Below are 19,679 nucleotides of genomic sequence, written 5' to 3' on the forward strand. Positions count from 1 at the left end.
ATATCGAGGACTGGACGTCGTGATATAATTCGATCAAATTAGGAATGGCTAAATGAAACTTAAGAATTAGCAAAACTTAACAAATAATGGATTAAAACAAAACCAAATATGAAAGAAACTGAACAAGATCGCTTTTTATTTATTTAATTACAACATGTTAAATTTGAGGATTATTTTGAGTATATTTTTTAACCCCCGACGTAAAAAGAGGTGTGCTATAACTTTGAAGTCTTTCATCACAACTCCCAAATTGAAGATCATCAATTCATAAGTTCATAACATCATAACTCATAATATAGTTGGTGTAGGAGTCAGCGATTGTGGGGTTACCGCGTCGACCGTCGCAGCGAATCTTAACCAGTTTAATACGACTTTTTAAGGATTCATTATTTTTGTGTCGCGGGTTTTTAACATGGAAAGTTGTTCCAACAATATCTTTTAGTATTTTAGTTGTTATGTCGTCATTGGTGTGTGTGTGTATGGTATTTATGGACATGATTGGAACATTTATCAATTGAAGGAATTCATAAATATGGAGTTGTTTTTACTCTTGCAATAGGATCATAAATAATTAATTTTCTATTGTAAAAATGGACACCCTAAGAACACGGAATAATTAACGAACTATTTCCTGGTGTTTCATCTAATGTTTTTCGATATATTTAAAAATGGCATATTGTACTTTTTTTTAATAAATAGCACCTATAAAAATAAAAACAATTTCAAAAATTTTATTTCCCTCAAAAAATATAGGTATAGATATAATAGTATTCCCTAATTACATTTGCTATGAACCAGATTTATCTGAATTGTTTTTTTTTTCAGTATACCAATAGTTTCAGGTGGTACTATTTTTAAATTCTCTAAAGGTAATTCGTACATATCCCACATGAAACGCAGGAGCTGAAATTCAATCGTCGTGAACATTCCATATGGAATTTCTACAACTTTACGTCTAATAAAGAGTGGATGAGCAGACTTATTAAGATCATTATATAGATTCCAAAAGTAAAGCATGAAACATTTTCTTCCTGTAAAATTTCGTTCAACCAAAAGTTGGATCTGAGATTTTACAAAGTTTTACCACATCTGGTTCCTCGTACCTGACATTTTGTTTTTTTTTTCGATCTGCTGAATCAATTCTCTGATATAAATTTTCATAAAACTTTGGAAATACTCCCAGTTGGCCTTTCTCTAAAAGATAATAACGGAAATTTTCATTAAATAATCAATAATGTTAATCATATTAATTTACTAACTTATCTTGCAGATGCTCATTTTCATGTTGTAGTTTCAATAATTGAATTTCTTTATTCAATAACTCATTATTACTAGAACTAGTTGCAAATTGTGATCATCTGAAGTCTTTTTCAGTTCCGTTCTTCCCTGAATCGAATTACATTTTTTATTTTTACTTACACTTACTTATGTTAAAATAAGACACCTTCAGCATATTGTTACGAACTAAACTCATACGCCGCCACTCATACGGGGCTATTGGGTTCTAGTTATGCACATCGCCGATGATTCATTGTCGATGACGGCGGCCGAAAGAGAGCCTGGAAGCGGAAATCGCGAATGGGTGCTTCAGAGAAGTCTAGAAGCGGTGGTTTCGTAGGGTTTCGAGAAGGACCGCGTGCTGTTTAAATAGGAACCATCGTCGGGAGCAGTTAGTGTAGTCCAGACGACGAGAATTGAATTCAGTTAACAAGTCGAGTCCAACGAATTTCGAGAAAACCCAGTGAATGTCGCGCCGGAATTATTTTGTACATAATCGCTCTGTAATTAGTCGTGTAAATCCGAGTTACTAAGAAATAAATTGTTACGTTTACCCACACCGATTACGTAACACTGGTGTCAGAAGTGAGATTTAAGATTAATAACTGATTTTACGACGACTTCCGGGCAGGTTTGAAAAGAATTCTGAAGAATTTATGCCTGTCGAGAAGGGAGCTCAAGCTGGGAAAATGGAAGAACAAGTAAATCATACGATGGCTATGCTTGCAGCAATGCAAAAAAAAAATGGGCGTAAGCAATAAAGAAATGGACGAAAAAGTGGGCGCAAGAATGGAAAAAATGGATGCAAGAGGCGAACAAATGAACGCGAAAATGGAAAAAATGGACGAAAAATGGACGCAAGAATGGAGAAAATGAACGAAAAGATGGACGCTAGGGATGAGAAACTGAATGCAACAATAGAAGAGATGAAAAAAAAATGGATGTAAAAATGGGAAAGATGGACGAAAAAATAGATTAGCCTGACTGAAAAATTCCAAAATGAAGTGGAAGCAAACAAGAATGAAATAGAAGAAATCAGAGAAGAAATTGAGGACATAAAAACATATCTGGAAAATATGGAAAATACTGTCGGACGAAATATGATGGCAATGGAAAACAACATGGAAAATCGAATGAAAACTATAGAAGATCGAATGAAGACATTTGAAAAGACAATAAAAAATGGAGCAACATCTGGTTCACATAATGTGGTGTCGACCCCCAGAATAATTCAAACCTTATCTAACAAAGATATAAACAAATATAGGGCGTTAACTACTGCTCTAGAACTACGATTTGGGGATGAACATCTAAAACAAGAAATCTTAAAAAAGGGTAGTTTTCCTTATTTTTGGCATAAAAATCTCACATTTTTAAAAAGGCCATAAAAAATAGGATAGTTTCTATAAAAATCGATGTTTCAATAAATAAAATGGGCTTAAAAACAGATCATTTTCACAATTTTTTGTGTTTTTGAACAGACTTCAATAGGCTGTTTTTGAAACTCTACAAACTTCAACGACTAAAACTTGAAAATCGACTAATTTTTCTAAAAAGTTGCTGTTTTTAGGAAAATCTGAGTTAGAAAAAAAGGGTTAAAAATGAGGGTAAAAAGTTTTTTGATGTTTTATTTGAAATACGGGTTTTTGTTAAAAAATAATGGATAGAAAATAGGAAAATGACTCAGGAAAATAGGCATAATAATCTGACTTAAAAAGTTACACATATTAGACTACTATTATTAAATTTACTGCTGCGAGTAATTACTCATGTACTCAATCGTTGTGACCTATCATAAACTAGCGGTTGCGACGTCACAAATATATTAATACGTTGAATTCCCGTATTAATACAAACGATTACAAACGATTGTTCATCAACACGATGAGATGGGTTGTACTGATGAGATCCAACAAGATCGAAACTGCAGTCTACAGCTTCCCAACGGGTTGTCTAGCCTTCGGTGTGATTAAACACTTTACAGATTGTTCATCAAGTTGGTTTTGAAAAATTTGTCACTCCCAGTGTTTTTCCACCATGGTTTTTCCAAAGAGAATAGGACCCACATAAAGATCTCAACCCCTCCTTGCAATGATATGCTATTTTTGTCTGGATTGACAAAAAAACCATCAGTCTGAGTGCCCCTCTGCGTGAGCTCCCTACGCTGACAATTTACTTTTTTGCAAAGATTGCCATATCATTAGTTTCCTTGAGCATATACTCCAGCTTCACTTCAGTGGCAAATCATACTAAATTCGCATTGATTGATCTTTGGGTAAGTATTGCACGGACCCACCTGACAAGTGTCGGATTCTCATCGCGCTTGATCAGAGATTAACATATGGATTCAAAGGTTGCGTTGCCAAAGGCCACCTCTATACTTACAAAGAAATGTTTCAAATGAGAAGATTCACTTTCACGGTTTGATGCAAGGTCGACGCACTAGACTTTCTTATATGATATCTTGCTGCTTGTGTAAGATGGTCTAGCTTCCCACAAAAGTCCTTCTATCTGTCTGTTTTCCAGAGCTTCCTAGCATCTATTGAAATGCGAGTTCCACCATGGGGTACAGTGATTCTGACGAGGTTTGCTTGTTGAGCTATTGTTCTCCTAAAATTCGACAATGGCCTCATGCATCAAGGCGGTTATTTTTTCTGCTCCTTTTACATGTCGAACACTATTTGGCAGCCCCAAGATCCTTTTCCTTTTCAGATTCTCATTCTCGGATCTCTAAGCTCTGCTTCATTCTTTTAAATGGTAAATCGGATATATTGTTGATTATAAACTCTGCTAGGAGCTCTGTTGATGTACATACGTCAGTCCTTGATTTCATGAACCAACCCTATTGAGCTCAGGATGATATCGTTAACCCCTTCCCTCCCTTTAGTGATGGAAGTAGTTCGTTTCCACTGGAATTGACGTCAGAACTCCCACACTGTGACTTTGCATCGCATTCTAAGAAAAGAACCATTCCTTAGCTCTGCTAAAATATATTTACCGCCATCAGCTCAGCTGAGACTGGCAGCATAGGTGAGTATTATCAGTGTTCTCGGCATTTTACCGCTTGTGATATTTACACGGACATCCCAAGAGCACAGGTTTAGCAAAAGGAAGGGTCTGTACCCATTTGGATAAGTGGAGATATACCCTGGGTTTACATCCGACATCCCACATCCCAGATATCCGTCTGCCTGTTGAAGCAAGCCGAGGCTGCGACACTGTGGTACAAATTCAATTCGACAAATGACAGCCGGTTCTTAGTCATTACCCTCGTGACCATCATTTTCTCCATTTCCGTCTTCCTGTCTACCCAGCAGTCTTTCAGTCGCCGGGTTAAAGACATAGAAAACCCTGAAGTTCCTTACCCTCAGGGCTGCTACGAATGTTTCCCATAGCGCAATTTCGAATCGGGTTGGGTTAGGACCGATTAGTTCTGTTCCACAGATGATCAAACTAGGGACACCTAAGCCAGTATTCTGGGCTTCTAGGAGTGTCAGAGTCACGGTGGGAGTTATGAGTGTTCTCTGGTCAAATACCAAGACTTTTCTTAGTCTTGGAAGTGTCGTCCTAACTAGTCTCGAGTTCTCTACATTGCAAGGTGAGGTTGATGCCAGAAGGATTATGTGCAGCGCGCGGCAGTGTTTCGAGAACCCTTTTTGGGATGATGTTCCATTCTGGTTGCCCTGCGAAAATGCATATGTGAAGAGTAGAGAGTCCCGCCGGCACAAAGTCTTGCCCTCTTAGCACTACGTGCGACACTGGAAGGAATCTGAGTCTACCCCTGGTCCCTCTTGGTATTAAGTAACGGTTTAGTTCATCTGCCCGCGAAATTACTGTTTCTTATTGGTGCCCATGGTTATGTGCCAGAGGGTCGTGGTTGGCTGGACCCCTTTCGTGGAGTACTGCTGAATATCGAATCTGTTCCGGACCGGAAATTCCGACCTTAAGTTAACCCTATTGCAGCGTAAAGTCGCCCTTCGTAAGTTAACCTACCCCCCTTATCGCAAGTATCAAAAATCCCGAATTATGGAGTCATCTTCAAATAACTTAGCCAAGAAAATCCGGTTCGCGCCAAGATGGCTTGCGCCAAAGTGTCCCTGCGCCAAGTTGGCTTTGCGCCAAAATCGCTCGCGCCAAGTTGGCCGCGCCAAGTCGGCCGCGCCAAATAGTCCCATTCCGAAGAAAATCATGTATTACTTTCCATGGCCTCTCAAATCCACATCGCAGCCGCTTCTTTGTTCCAATATCTTCTAATAATTCGTCCGAAGCACACACTCTTTGGCCAAATATGGTCAGAGATCTCACTTCGTTATTTCAACGCCAAATATAAGCAGAAATTACTACCAACCAATCAAATCAATTAAACAGTCCACGTGAAAGACGCATTCTTTTGCCAAATATGGGCAGAATTTCTATCGTCCGTTTTGTTGGTCTTCCACCGCCAGACAGAAGCAGCTCCAAGAGCTTCTACAAGCTCCCCTTCAACTTACTACTCGATCGCTCCATCAGATGATTCTTATCGTATAACTTACCACTGATGTAATTAATTATGCGTGTGCGTTATATTCCGCCCTCGTACTGCATCGATCGATCACATGTACTTAACTGGTAAGTGAATATGGAACTTGTATGACAGATCCACAAAATCACCCAATCGAATTTTCCTTTTTCGGTTGTACTTGTGGAAATGACTAACACCAGGTAGGGTTTCTCTATAGTTTATTTACAAACGGATATCTTACACGTGGAACAGGAGACGGTACCCATCTTCTTCGTTTCGATGTCGGCGGCAGAAGAGAGTACTTGCCGTACTCGCGCCTCCTTGTGTCCCCAGTTGGTCTCTGCGTCGGCGCCAGGTTCACCAATCACGAGTGGTGTTCGGTGAGCATATTGAGTTGCCTACTCGTAGGCGAGAGGAAGTAGTACGTGTGCGTTGTGTTGCCTACATCAACATCACAGCAACGCCACATACCCCCCCCCAAGTAACGGGTGACAGCTGTCAAAACGGCTGTCAGTTGTCATTCTCTGAAACGTGCGGGGAGTGTTGACCTGCGGCCTGACCTGGTAGTTTGAGTAACTTCCTGTGTTGGTACTGGGGATGGAGCCGGTGGTGGTTCTGGTTCTTGGAGAATAAAAGCGGGTTTTACTCTGTCGATATTCACTGTTGTTTCCCTACCGCCTACATTGACCTTTATTATCTTAGCAGTACGAGACAGAACAAGGTGTGGACCGGTGTAGGGCTGTTGGAGCGGTCTTCGCACGGTGTCGTCTCTTAGGAAAACATGGCTACATTTACTGAGCTCTGTGTGGACGAAGGTGCTTTGCCTAATGTGGTGCGACGCTGGAGTTGGGCGAAGTTTCCTCATGTGGTCCCGTAGTTTTTCTACAAAAGTAGTGGGTTCTACGGATCTGTCGATATTGCTAAAAAAGAATTCGCCTGGGACTTTCAGTTGCGTTCCGTAGGTCAGCTCTGCTGGTGAGTGTCCGATGTCTTCTTTGATGGCTGTACGTAACCCTAATAATACTGTAGGTAGAACGTCTAGCCAACTTTCCGCTTCATGGCACATGATGGCTGCCTTCATGGTTCGATGCCATCTCTCGATAAGGCCGTTGCTCTGGGGCCTATATGGCGTCGTCCGAGAGCGCTGAATGCCCAAAATTTTCGCCAAGGCATTCATGGTGGATGCTTCAAATTGTCGCCCTTGGTCGGTTGTAATTTGTCTTGGGCAACCGAATCTTGAAATCCATGTTTCGTAGAATGTCTTGGCGACTGTCTCTGCGGTCATGTCGGTCATGGGTGCGATCTCTGGCCACCTGGTGAAACGGTCAGACATAGTGAGGCAATACCTGTAGCTTTGAGAGGGAGGTAGCGGACCTACTATGTCGATGTGCACGTGTTGGAACCGTTCTGTGACGTCATCGAAATGCTGTAATGGGGCTTTGGTGTGTCGGCCAACTTTGGATCGCTGGCAAGGGATGCAGCTTCGTGCCCACTTCATTATGTGACTCTCCATAAATGGCCACACAAATCGCTTCTTGATGAGCTTACTGGTCGCTCGGCCGCTGGGGTGTGAGAGGTTGTGAAATCCTTCAAAAATTACTTTTCTCGAATCTTGTGGAACGTATGGTCTGACCACCCCCGTTGACGTGTCACACCAGATAGCCTTCTGGCCGGCCTGTGGGGTGAGTTTTTCTAACTGCAGGCTTGTTGTATCAGAGTTTAAAAGTGTTTTTAGTTCGGCGTCTTTTTCTTGTTCCTTGGCTAAGTCGTCGGTGTCAATGAACGTAGGAATTGTGATTTCATTGACCCTTGAAAGTGTGTCTGCAACTGTGTTTTGTTCACCTGAAATGTGGATAATGTTGGTAGAAAACTGGCCGATGAAATCTAGCTGCCTGACTTGTCTTGGGGATGCTTTGCCTGCTTTCTGCTGAAACGCGTAGACGAGGGGTTTGTGGTCGGTGAGTATGCAAAAGTCTCTGCCTTCCACCATGTGCCTGAAGAATTTTATGGTTTCGTAGACTGCAAGCAGCTCACGATCGTATGCGCTGTAGTTGCGCTGCTCCTTGCTAAGTTTTCTGGAGAAGAAACCTAAAGGTTGCCAGGTCCCATTGGAGTGCTGCTCTAGTACGCCCCCGATTGCGTAATCAGAAGCATCGGTGATAATTCTGAGCGGCAGATTTTCGGCGGGATGTGCCAGAAGCGCGGCGTTGGCTAACTCTGTCTTGCACGTTTCAAAAGCAGCTTCAGCTTCCTCTGTCCATTCGACTATTGTTTTGTCATTCTTCCGCGCGCTGTTCAGATATTGGTGAAGTGGTGTTTGGGTCTGGGCTGCGTGGGGAATGAAACGTCGGTAGAAGTTGATCATGCCAAGGAACCGTCGCAGATCTTGAACTGTCTTTGGTTTGGGGAATTCGCGGATTGCACTGACCGACGTCTCAAGTGGTTTGGTTCCACTCCCGGAAATCGTATGTCCTAAATATTTCACTTCGGCTTCACCAAACACGCACTTGGTCGGGTTAATCACTATGTGATGCTCCCGTAACCGAGAAAATAACATTTTTAGATGTTCGACGTGCTCTGCTTCATCTCGGGAGAACACTAAGATGTCGTCTATATACACGTAGCAGAAATCAAGGTCACTTATTAGAGAGTTCAGGTGTCTTTGGAAAGTCTGCGCGGCATTACGTAGTCCGAACGTCATAACTGTAAACTCGAAGAGCCCGAACGGAGTGCACACGGCTGTTTTAGGAACGTCTTCTTCAGCCACGGGAATTTGATGGTATGCGCGCACTAGGTCTATGGTGGAGAACACACTTTTACCTTCGAGTCTGTAGGTGAAGTCCTGTATATGAGGGATGGGGTAGCTGTCAGGCACTGTCACGTTGTTTAGGCGCCTATAGTCGCCACATGGATGCCATTCACCAGGGAGTTTCTTTGGGACAAGGTGAAGCGGACTAGCCCAAGGGCTCTTGGATGGTCGGCACCAGCCCTGTTCCATCATATATTGGAATTCGGCTTTCGCCACTCTCAACTTCTCGGGTGCAAGCCTGCGAGGAGCTTCTGCGACCGGGGGACCTCTGGTGATGATGTGGTGGAACACGTTGCCCCTGTGCTTCGTTCCAGGTGGCGGTGGGCGTGTAATTTCTGCGAAATCCGCTAGCAGTGCGTGATATGGCGTCGTCTTGGCCACTGTCGTGATCTGAGGCGACTTGCATATAGCCAGGGTTCCGCGAGTTGATAAGAGGGTGGCTGCGTCTACGAGGCGTCGGTTGCGGAGATCAGGTAGGAGGTTGTGATGCCTCAGGAAGTCTGCTCCGATGATGGGTTTGCCTACGTCTGCCACTATAAATACCCACTTGAACGGACGTTTCAGCTTGAGATCAAGGAACATTAGCTTTTGGCCGTATGTTCTGATCGCGCTGTCGTTGGCCGCGAAGAGCGTTGTCTCAGCTGGGCTGAGATGTTGTCTGCCTGAGAACAATCTCTTGGGTAACACGGAAACTTCTGCCCCCGTGTCGATTAAATATCGGGTACCTGATTTTGGGTCGGTGATGAAGAGGCGTTGTGTTTGCGCTGCGTCGTGGACCACCTCAATCGTCGACGGCGCCTCTAGTTTAACGGCCTTTTGTAGTCACAGGGTTTGGCGCATCTTCTGGCGTTTGCTCCGAACCGATTGTGATAATAGCAGATATTATCGTCCTGCGGATTCGACCTTGACCTAAATTTGGCGCGATTCCAGTTTTCGCCTTGCCCATGGCGCCTTCTGTCGTCTGCGAGTTGGTTTACTGTGGTCGATAAAGTTACGAACTGCTTCTGCAGTGCCGTAATGGCGGCAGCCATTCCATCTTCTTGCGCCGATGTAACGGTTTGAGAGGCGTGCGCGGAGGTACCGCGATTTAGGGCACCAATATTTGCTGTGATGGCGCTGGTATGGTGGATTTCGGTCAATTTGTCCGCTATGGTCGCCATTTTGTCCAGCGTTTCTTTATCATTTGCGGCGAGGATCATCTGTAGTTGTGGGGGTAAACGCTGCAACCACAGAGTCTTGAGGACGTCACCGCTGATCCCCTTACCCGCTAGGGCTTCCATTTCTCTTAGTAGTTGTGACGGCTGCTTGTCCTCTAACTCTATTTCGTACATGAGCTTCCGTAGTCGTTTTTCGGGGGTGTCTGCATAGGCGGCGATCAATCTGGATTTTATGCTTTCGTACTTTGTCTCTTCTGTTGGGGGGTTGGCGACCAAATCGGCAACCGGCTGGAGCGTCGCGCAGTCTAAGGCGGTTACCACGGTCCAGTACTTGGTCTGGTCGGACCTGATTCTCGCGCAATTAAATTGGGCTTCGACTTGTGCAAACCAAAGCACCGGGTCTCGCTGCCAGAATGTCGGTAGCTTCAGATTTGAACCACTTCTTACCTCATCAAGGGCTTGTTTGTTGGAGATGGTAGCCAGTTGTGTCTGGAACTGGCAAATTATTTCTTGTTGTTCCTGCAGTTTCTTTTGCATTTCTTCCATGGTGCTAGCTCTTCCTATTTTCTTTCCGGGGTCACCAATGTGGAAATGACTAACACCAGGTAGGGTTTCTCTATAGTTTATTTACAAACGGATATCTTACACGTGGAACAGGAGACGGTACCCATCTTCTTCGTTTCGATGTCGGCGGCAGAAGAGAGTACTTGCCGTACTCGCGCCTCCTTGTGTCCCCAGTTGGTCTCTGCGTCGGCGCCAGGTTCACCAATCACGAGTGGTGTTCGGTGAGCATATTGAGTTGCCTACTCGTAGGCGAGAGGAAGTAGTACGTGTGCGTTGTGTTGCCTACATCAACATCACAGCAACGCCACATACTCAGGTCCTCCATGCCGTACTGGGAGAGTCTGTCCTCTAGCGTTTCAACTTCATCCCCACGCTCAAGTTAGCCACCTTTAAGGTACGTGTTCCTAACGCCGATACGCTGTTTTATACGAATGGTTAGATTAATCCCACTTCTCTCAGGGTTTCCTCAAACCCGAAAAGCCCCAACAACTCTCTGTTCTGCTAGCCCTCACACGTCCCGGATCCAAGAGGAAATTTTTGTGACGAGCAGCGGTCAAAATCTTGAAATAAGCAAATTATAGAAAAGACTCGGCTAAACCACCACAAATTCATATTTTTTTCTCTTCATTAAGAGTTGTTCTTCGTCGCCGGTCAATTGCGAGTTGGTCTTCCCAGTCAAGTTACTCTCATTTGATTTGGTATCTATAGAGCTCTCATGAGTCCACGAGTACCAGGGAAAAGGGTTCAACTGCAGTAGATCTCCACATACTGCAGAGGAAGGATAAGATACAATCGAAGATCCCCTGGTATTCGAAAGTCACCGATCGCGGCCCACTAAGACATTCATCCCCTGGGCACCACACCATGGGATTTCGAATGCACTTAGTTTAGAAGACTTACGCGGTATTCTGTTGTTATGTTATTTAACTGAGCTTGTTACACAACGACAAAAAAAATACATATATTTTTATTTTCTATGTTTGTCATAGCCCACCGTAGACTGACCTAACCTGACTTGGTTAATTGAATTTAGATATTTTTCCTTCTGTTATATATTTTCAAAGATTAAAAGTAAAACATTTGACTGCATATATAAAATTTTTTAAGATAGTCCATATGGGTACAGTTCAAAATCAGGAACGATTTAAGGATTAAACTACCGCCAGGCTTCACATCCCAACATGCCAAGTGAGAATTACTTTTTAGATTTAAGTTGGTTATTTTTTATGGAAGAAAGGAAAAAAGTATTTTTTCACAAAAGTGAAATAACCAGCATTAGATAAAAGTGTGACACATGAACTTGATTAAAAAATATATGAGCAAGATGACCTTGATACTACATACTTATCTAATCACTAAAACAATTGGATATTGATTCATTCGTGTCACAAAATGCACATACTTGATGGTATTAAATAAAAAATAAAAATATGATTTGCCTATTTTATTAGACTCGTTAAATTGTGTAGACAATCAATATGAAGTTGTTTCCATGTATTTTAAATGTGGCGCTAGTCGCTAACCACCAATCAGAACATACACCTCATTTTAGCCAATCAGCAACAGTGATTGAGGCACCGACGTTTGCTTGTGGCTGTAACACATCTGACAATCGCTATCCTTTATTTGTTGTCCAGTTTCGAAATCATTTTTAGATTTTTACCGTGTTGCTTCCCTGGGAAGGACAAGGGTTCCGACAACAAAGGGACTTCCCCAATCGACTTTGTGTGAACTACAGGTTGGTGTACTTTAAAAACCCCTGGAACTTTATAAGCAGTGGAAAGTTCAAGTGTCGTTTTCTCTTTTGGTTATGTTATTGTGTTAATTACAAAAAAATGGAAGAGCCGATTGGGGCCCAATACGCCGTCCATGTGGCTTTACAAACCCTAAAGGAGCGTTGTAAGAACTTGCAAGAAATGGTGATTACCCTGGAGGAGGAAAACCTACATTTAAGAGGTCAGCTGAGTCAAAGTGGACCGAACAGTGTTTCAGTGTCTGATTTGGATAAGTTAAAAGCGCAAGTAGCCGAACTTACCGAAAATAAACTGCAACTTTTAAATAAAGTCAAGATGGTCACAAGTGAGAACCAAGAATTGTGGAGTAAACTAAGTAGGTTAAGTCACGTTAATCACAATCTGGGGACGCAACTTAGCAAAATTAACGACTCGCTAGTGCAATATACCACAAAGAAGAAGGAAACGCACTCGCCTTTAATTAGATCAAAGACTTTTACTCAAGACGAACCTCACACGAAAGTTCTACAAAAGAACATCGAAGAAAACGGGAAGATTTGTGCTGAACTGGAGGAAATTTCTCTGAAGATAATTAATAGTTTTGCTCAAGAGAAGAGTGAACTGGATTCATTATATTCAGAGATACATGATATACAATGGGGTGAAAATATCATAACAGACTCTTGTGGATTTTATTATGAAGACTATGATAATAATATTATAGACAACTTCAATTCTGTATTAGAGGAACTAAAAACCACAAAAGAGACTGTAGTTAGCCAGAAAGCTGCCCTGCAAATTATTTTAAAGAAGTTACATAAATTACAAGGTAAATATTTTACACAGGCATTCAGTTTTATGATTAATAATAATAAAGGTCTTTTTCAGAAATCAGGAAAAAGAAAGTCTGTGATACTAGAATGTCTAAGAAAGTGGAAGTTGTAGATAAGGGGACATCAACAGTACCTTTATCTGAAAATAAAGAATCTCCCATTAAAAGCATACCTAATCAAGTTCTTCCAGAAACAAATATCGATGAGCCTCCTGAAGCAATGGATATGATTTGTCCAGTATGTTGTAAGAATTTTAGTAGTAATGTAAATTTTAAAGTGTTTCAGGATCATGTAGAGAAACATTTTACTGAGGAAACATTTGAATTGTTGTGATAATGATATTATTGAGTAGTCCACTATATCTTTTGTTCTTTATTTTTATAGCATTATGGTATTTCTTTTTATTTAAATTAGACAATGTAACTGATTTATAAATAAAAGGAATATTTTTTAAAAGAAGTAATTATTATTAAATGCTAGACGTGATGATAACCCAAGAGATTTAAACGCTTCTGCAACTGTATTGCTAATGTATAGGAAGAATGGAACTCTAGAATAAAACACTATTCCCAGATCTCTAAAGAAATCCACTCTCGGAATTTTTATTATCAGGGACAATGTGACATTTGTGGGAATTAACGCTTAACATACTGGATTTAGTCCATTTTTTAAGAGTGAGAGTCTTAACATGTAATATGTATTATTTTCTACAATTAACCTAAATCTGATGGTTTTACATCACTGGTCGTCGCTGGCTGCTGTGTTGTTTGTTGAAGAAGATTTTTGCTAAACCATGCAGGCCTAGGTTTTGGTATTTCCACAATTCGTTTTCCTTCGAAAAATTCTTCAGGTTTGCCATCTTTTTCTCCCTCATACAGTACAACCACTTCCTTTTCTACAGGAGATAATTGTAGTTCTTGTTGGATAGCATCTTGCATTACTTTGGTTTCTTCAATTACTTTTTTATAACAGGTAGCTAAACAGAAATAAAATTTATAAACAAGTATTTAGTAACAATTGTTTATTTTTTACAAACAATTGCATTGTTGCATTGCTTCTAATAGGTAATTCGGTTTTTCTAGAAATTTTATCAACGTTTTTAATTTCGGGATTTCGTTATTTAGAGTTGTTGTTCAGACTATGTTAGTCGCGTAATCTAATTTTTCTAAAAATATAAGTAGCTAATGCCTCCAAGTGTCGATTGGTAACTTTTGAACGCGTAGAGCTTCAATTATTCAATATTCCTATAGTGGTATCAACGAACAATTTTCTAAGTATTATGTTTTATCCATGACGGGATAAAAAATTGATAAACGATCGTTGTTTGTCTAAAAGTTCCACTTGAATTTGATGTGTATGTTTCTGTTCGCGTAATTTTCGCGTTTACATTTTTTAAGAATTTTAAAAGGTTTACATTATGATTATATGCAAACTGCAATTTCAACTCAATGTTAGTTCTATTTTTCCAAGTATCAGAGTATGACTGACTGAGGTTAATATCAGCTTTTCAATTTGTTTATTTTGAACAACTGATTGATCTGTAAAGCTGTACCCTGAAAAGCTTTAATTACAATCAGTAAATTTACAATTGCAACTAATAAAAGGGATACTACGTTTGATACATTGGATGATAATGGTTAACACATAATTTCTGTTACAAATTTGCTTAAGTATGCAATTTATTTTACTCTGTCACACTTCATGTTTGTAATTGCGAACAAACGGAATTGATTTTACTCTCATTTGAAGTCTTACTTTACTGATAAAGGGCACTCTTGAGTACCATTATCCGCCCCAATGATGTTAATGCAAGTGTAAATGATCTGTTAGTTTCTAGTTGATTTTTTATTTATAGGAACGAAAAAAAGAACCAACTGTAGAAATATCTGAACGTTAACGGTTTGAAACTAATGAAAATCAAAATGAAATATAGATGTATTGGAATTGTCGATTGAAATTTAAATACGAAATTATAAATACCCCGACTTTCTGCTTCACCTGTAGCAATTCAACTTATTATTAACGCGATAAATAGAATGTCTTTCGAAAAATATGAAAATATAATGTCTAAATGCACCGCTTGTTTTCTAAGCTGCCAACTCAAAGTGAAACGCGCCTGCGCAGTAAAATGATTTACTTATATCAGGTGGAAGCGTATTCTACTGGTGTAGTTTTTGCTTTGTGATGATTTTGTTTGTGTATATAATATTTAAACATGGATTCAATGATCATCCAAATTTTCTTACACTGTATTTCTTTCATATAGGATGATTCAGGAGTAATAATAAGCCTAACCAAATCGAAGATGCAGTACATTTATTTTTCAGCGACGTTTATCAACTTATATATATCGTTAATTGTGAGACACTAAAATGTATTATATTTTGCCTTTTTTTTTGTTAATATACGTGGCCATCTTTTCACAACAAGAAACTTAAAACATGGTTAAAATGGTACATTTTTGCAAGGAAATATGGATTTTAAAACATATTTTAACTTTCATGTCGTGAAAAGAAGTCTACACATATTAAAAGAAAAAGGCAAAATGTAAGCCCGCCCACCCGCCCTATCTCAATTGTGATGATTTTTTTATTCCTCGTTAGTCAAGAGGGCGGAGCTTAATTGCAAGATCCTTATTTTTCAACAACAAATTACCACCTAAGACATGTTTTTGGGTATCATGTTCAAAGAATACTACGTATATTAAGAAAAATAAAGCCAAAGACAAGGCCCCACGCATACCCGCCCCGATCTCAATTCTCAAATGTGATGAATTTTTCATTCATTGTCAGATCGAGGGGCGGGGCTTAATTGCAAGACCCATATTTGTCAATTTGTCTACAAGAATTTACCATTTTAAACATCTTTTAAGTTTCTTGTTCTGAAAAGACGACTATGTATGTTAAAAAGAAAGGCAAAATATAAGCCCCATCGAGAACCAAAGAAGCAGAATTTAATTGCAAAATGCATATTATTTATCTACAAGAAATTACCATGTAAGATATATTTTGGAGTATAGTGTTATTCAAAGAATACTGTGTATATTAAGAAAAAATTAAAAACAACGATTAAGCCCCACCCATACCTGCCCTGATGTAAATAGTAATGAAGTTTTCATTGGTTGGCAGACCTAGGGGAGGAGCCTAATTGCAAAATCCATATTTCCGCATAAAAATTTACTATTTTAAACGTGTTTTAAGTTTCTAAGAATAAAAAAAATCATCACAATTGAGATGGGGCGGATGGGCGGGGTTTTATATTTTGGCTTTTTTCTTTAATGTACGTAGTATTCTGTGAACAACGCGATACTCAAAAACATGTTTTTAATTTCTTGTAAAGAAATAAGTATTTTGCAGTTAAGCTCCGCCCCCTTGTTTCACGGCGAATAAAAAAAATTATCACAATCATCCAGAAGAAAGCTTTCTTGGCTGCTCGGCTTTGTACAGAACATTTCCGAATAGAAGATCACCATACATCTATGAATCCTTTGGAAATGTATTCTGTAGGACTCTTATTATTTGTTTATTTTTGACGTTAGCTTAAAAATTGACGTTTATTTTTAAACGATTAACACCAAACAGCATGTTTTACTTAAAAAATATATATAATGGTAAATATTCACAATCAGCAACTTCAAAGATATTTGGTTGCGTTTTCAATTTTTTAGGGGTAGGTTTTCTTATAAATACTTGTACGTCTTTTAAAAATTTTAATACAAATGACTTTTCTTTGTTACGGTGTGTCCGCGACTTCAGGGATATTTGTGGAGACACCCCGTATAATGTTACTGGAGCCATTAATGGATCATAACATGCGAAAAAAAACCTTCTTGTAATATATTAACTGCTCGTTTTTGTTTGGGGGAACGTAGGTCCCAGACCACCCTTAAATGTGCACTGATTCATTGTCATCTGTCATATTTGTCGTTTGAATTTCCATGTTTCGTTCCATTGTGCTTTAAAGTTTGCATGACGTCAATTTGTTATAACCTCACTTTTTCTGACATATCGTATCATGTAAATGCAGGCATACATCTTAATTCTGTCTTAATTAGTAAGAAAAGGCGACTAACCAGTAACAAGAATTTCTTTTTGATGGCTTGTTACATATCTGTTTTGTTGGTTGCCAATCTATTGACGTAACAAATTCCTCAACGATTAAAAATGCTAGAGAAATTACCTTAAAACAGTAACCTTTGATAAAAGATCAAAGATTAAAATCAATCACGTTTAGAAACCTCATTTTACTACCATTACAATGAAAAAAAAATCTGTCAGTGACTAATTGACAACAACATTGTTTCTCCGACAGTGCTTAATTTGTACGTGCTAAAGCCACCACTTACGACACAAAACTCCCGGCAGGTGATCATCCCCGCAAACATTACAAGTTCTGAGGTTGGTCTTTGGCTTGAGCATTTTCCAAATGTAATCTGGATGTCCGAACCTTCTTTTCATCCGCCTCTCAATAGTCCTTCTAGCCGTGGGCACGGCCCACACGAACCCATCGCCTACGATATCCTTCAACGAGAAGGCCGGCTTTTGGTGCAGCCGTTCCTGGACGTCGACTCCAGCGAGGCAAAACCCATCTGTCAAAAAGTGAGGTTAGGAGGAGGAAAAGTGCGTGCACTGGTGTTATGTAACGCGTGTTTTACCTGGAGGAAATCTTCTGGTGAAGACGGAGGCGATGGCCAGTTCCAGGCGTTGGATTGCGACATTAATGCGGATTAGGAGCGAACCGGCCATGGTCTAAGAAGCGCGTTTTCCGATCAGCTGTAGTGGGACAAACTGGAAAGGTGCGATGCGGAGAGTCTTTGCGCTTGGGGAGAACCCAGTCACAACAGTTCTGGCGATGGCTTCTATAGGGTCTGGTAGACTCTGTGCTCGGGTGCAGGAAAAACTGTGTCAGTGGGGACAGTATACGAGGAGAGAAGCGTATTCGTGTGTACGGACAAAAATCGGATCCCAAACCGCCCCCAGAGTGCCTCAGGAGCGACAGGTCAGAATTTTCACTTTTCACGACATAGTCAACTGAATACCCTTCGTGCAATTTTTTTTTCAAAAATCACTTGTCATTTTTTTTGCATAACATCCAGCACTGAAACCACTTTCCTCATCAGGTTCTTCTCAGTCTACAGAAATATGTAAATGAAGAAAGACTTTTACTTTTAGACCGCTATCTAGTAGTTCTCTATTCGAAAGTTCACTGTTAATGGCCGTCGGTTCATTGTGTTAAATCGTCGTGAATTAGTGATAGACGGCCTAGATACCGATCATCTGAAACCACTAAACCGTTTCGTATTCAGATTTACATCTTTGGCGCCTCGATAAAGAATAATGCGCAAGTGCCGTGACTTAAGCTTGTGATGCGCGGCCCTTTTGGATATCCCTCAAGTTTTTGAGAAATAATGTGTTTGACAGAAAAAAGTAGGCTACCAGGCGGATCTACTACTTATGTTCGTGAAAAATTCTATGCGAGTATAATTCGTACAACTTTCTCAATTCCTATCTTTGTAATAACTTTCTTTTAACTCACTTGTATGCATTCGTTTACCACTTAACAACGTAGGGTGATTTTAAATATAAATAGCCTGTTTTACATTTTATTATTGAGTGGGTTGAAATTATCATAGGCGCAATATTATAATTTTTTCGACTCCAATAGGGTCATTTTGACACTGTAAAATACGAGAATGCGGTTTTATTGTTGTTATTTTTCTGGTGGTGATTTTATGTGATACCTATCTTCTACTGAAGATTGTGAAATAAAAGTTTAAACGTCTCTTAAGGTTATCGTGAAGATGACATTAGCTAAGTAATATTGTCCTTGACTCCCTCCAAAAAATCAATGATGTAATCTCCATTTTATTGTTAAATATTAAACCCACCCCGTATTTTTAACTCTATGTAAACGTATACGATTGCCTAAAAAAGAAAGAAGTTTGAATGATAACATTTAATGATTTATGTACAAGATGAGATAATGGACTTTTAAAAATTTTGCTACCATAATAGTATTAATTTAGCCATCATAAAGAAGTAGCTGCACTTATTTATTCATTCCCTCTCGAGAGTTTATAATCAGATACACTAAAATTTTAATAAGTGCACTTAAGATTACCGTGAAGCTGCTCAAATATTGATTTCATTCTGTCAAAATGACTTAGAACAATGAATGTATGATTTAATTTTTTATTTTTTATTTATACAATGGGTCTGTAAATGATTCTGGTGTCAAAGGAGGCTTTGAAATTTCAAAAAAATGTGCAGCTCTTTACAACTACGTTATGAGCTTTTTGTAATCGACCTACTCAACTCATCATTCATCACAATTGGTCACATAATTAGAGTAAACAAGGTGTCAAATAATATAAAAAGAGATTCCAGAGTCAGAATCATGTATAGCCAATGTAAATGTGTGTCATTGTGCGTTAGGGACAATAAGAGATTTCTGTAAATAATCGCATGTGCATGTCGTAGTTATCAATTTGGACCATTAAACAGTGTTTCTCATGATTTATTACGATCACGTCATTATGATTCCGATTAAATAATATACAGTAATGTTCGGTTATAACGAACCTCATGGGACTGGGAAAAGTAGTTCGTTATATCCGAAGTTCGTTATAAATGATCTCAAAAAAATCAATATATACTTTGATAAACTGAACTATGTATTTCAGGATGCAACATTTAAAAGTATTACAAAAATATAAACATGTAAAGATAATAATACAGTAGTACATATAAGAAAAAAAAAACTTGATTAATAAAAAGTTGATTAAAAATAAAAGTTGTTACTTAA

At 39.5% G+C, this 19,679-nt stretch overlaps 3 protein-coding genes across 4 annotated transcripts in view; 2 read left to right on the forward strand and 1 right to left on the reverse strand.

Moving 5' to 3' along the window:
* The first annotated feature begins 11,715 nt into the window (after window positions 1-11,715).
* Spn-f (spn-F) lies at window positions 11,716-13,308 on the forward strand. 2 transcript variants are annotated; one of them, XM_064053114.1, is made up of 2 exons: window positions 11,716-12,871; window positions 12,920-13,085. In XM_064053114.1, exons 1-2 carry the CDS (start codon window positions 12,145-12,147, stop codon window positions 12,985-12,987), a joined length of 795 nt encoding a protein of 264 aa, XP_063909184.1. In that variant the 5' UTR covers window positions 11,716-12,144; the 3' UTR covers window positions 12,988-13,085. The 2 variants fall into 2 exon arrangements, with proteins under 2 accessions (XP_063909184.1, XP_063909183.1); XM_064053113.1 differs by having other exon boundaries at window positions 11,722-12,871; window positions 12,931-13,308.
* Window positions 13,309-13,448: 140 nt separating this feature from the next.
* LOC135126901 (large ribosomal subunit protein bL32m) lies at window positions 13,449-17,620 on the reverse strand. The gene is made up of 3 exons (XM_064053115.1): window positions 17,530-17,620; window positions 17,221-17,463; window positions 13,449-13,851 (listed from the first exon to the last, which is right to left on the reverse strand). The coding sequence occupies exons 1-3, from the start codon at window positions 17,618-17,620 to the stop codon at window positions 13,589-13,591; spliced, it is 597 nt and encodes a 198-aa protein (XP_063909185.1). The 3' UTR covers window positions 13,449-13,588.
* A 55-nt stretch (window positions 17,621-17,675) lies between these two features.
* LOC135126898 (all trans-polyprenyl-diphosphate synthase PDSS1) overlaps window positions 17,676-19,679 on the forward strand; it is a 44,344-nt gene continuing 42,340 nt past the window's right edge. Inside the window, exon 1 of the mRNA XM_064053112.1 lies at window positions 17,676-17,873. Within this exon, the coding sequence (XP_063909182.1) occupies window positions 17,676-17,873 (198 nt within the window). The remainder of the gene's footprint in view (window positions 17,874-19,679) is intronic.

Source organism: Zophobas morio, unplaced genomic scaffold (assembly GCF_036711695.1).
Source record: "Zophobas morio isolate AGI-343-1 ecotype UQ-CSIRO unplaced genomic scaffold, CSIRO_AGI_Zmor_V1 ptg000011l, whole genome shotgun sequence".
Lineage (NCBI taxonomy): Eukaryota > Metazoa > Arthropoda > Insecta > Coleoptera > Tenebrionidae > Zophobas > Zophobas morio.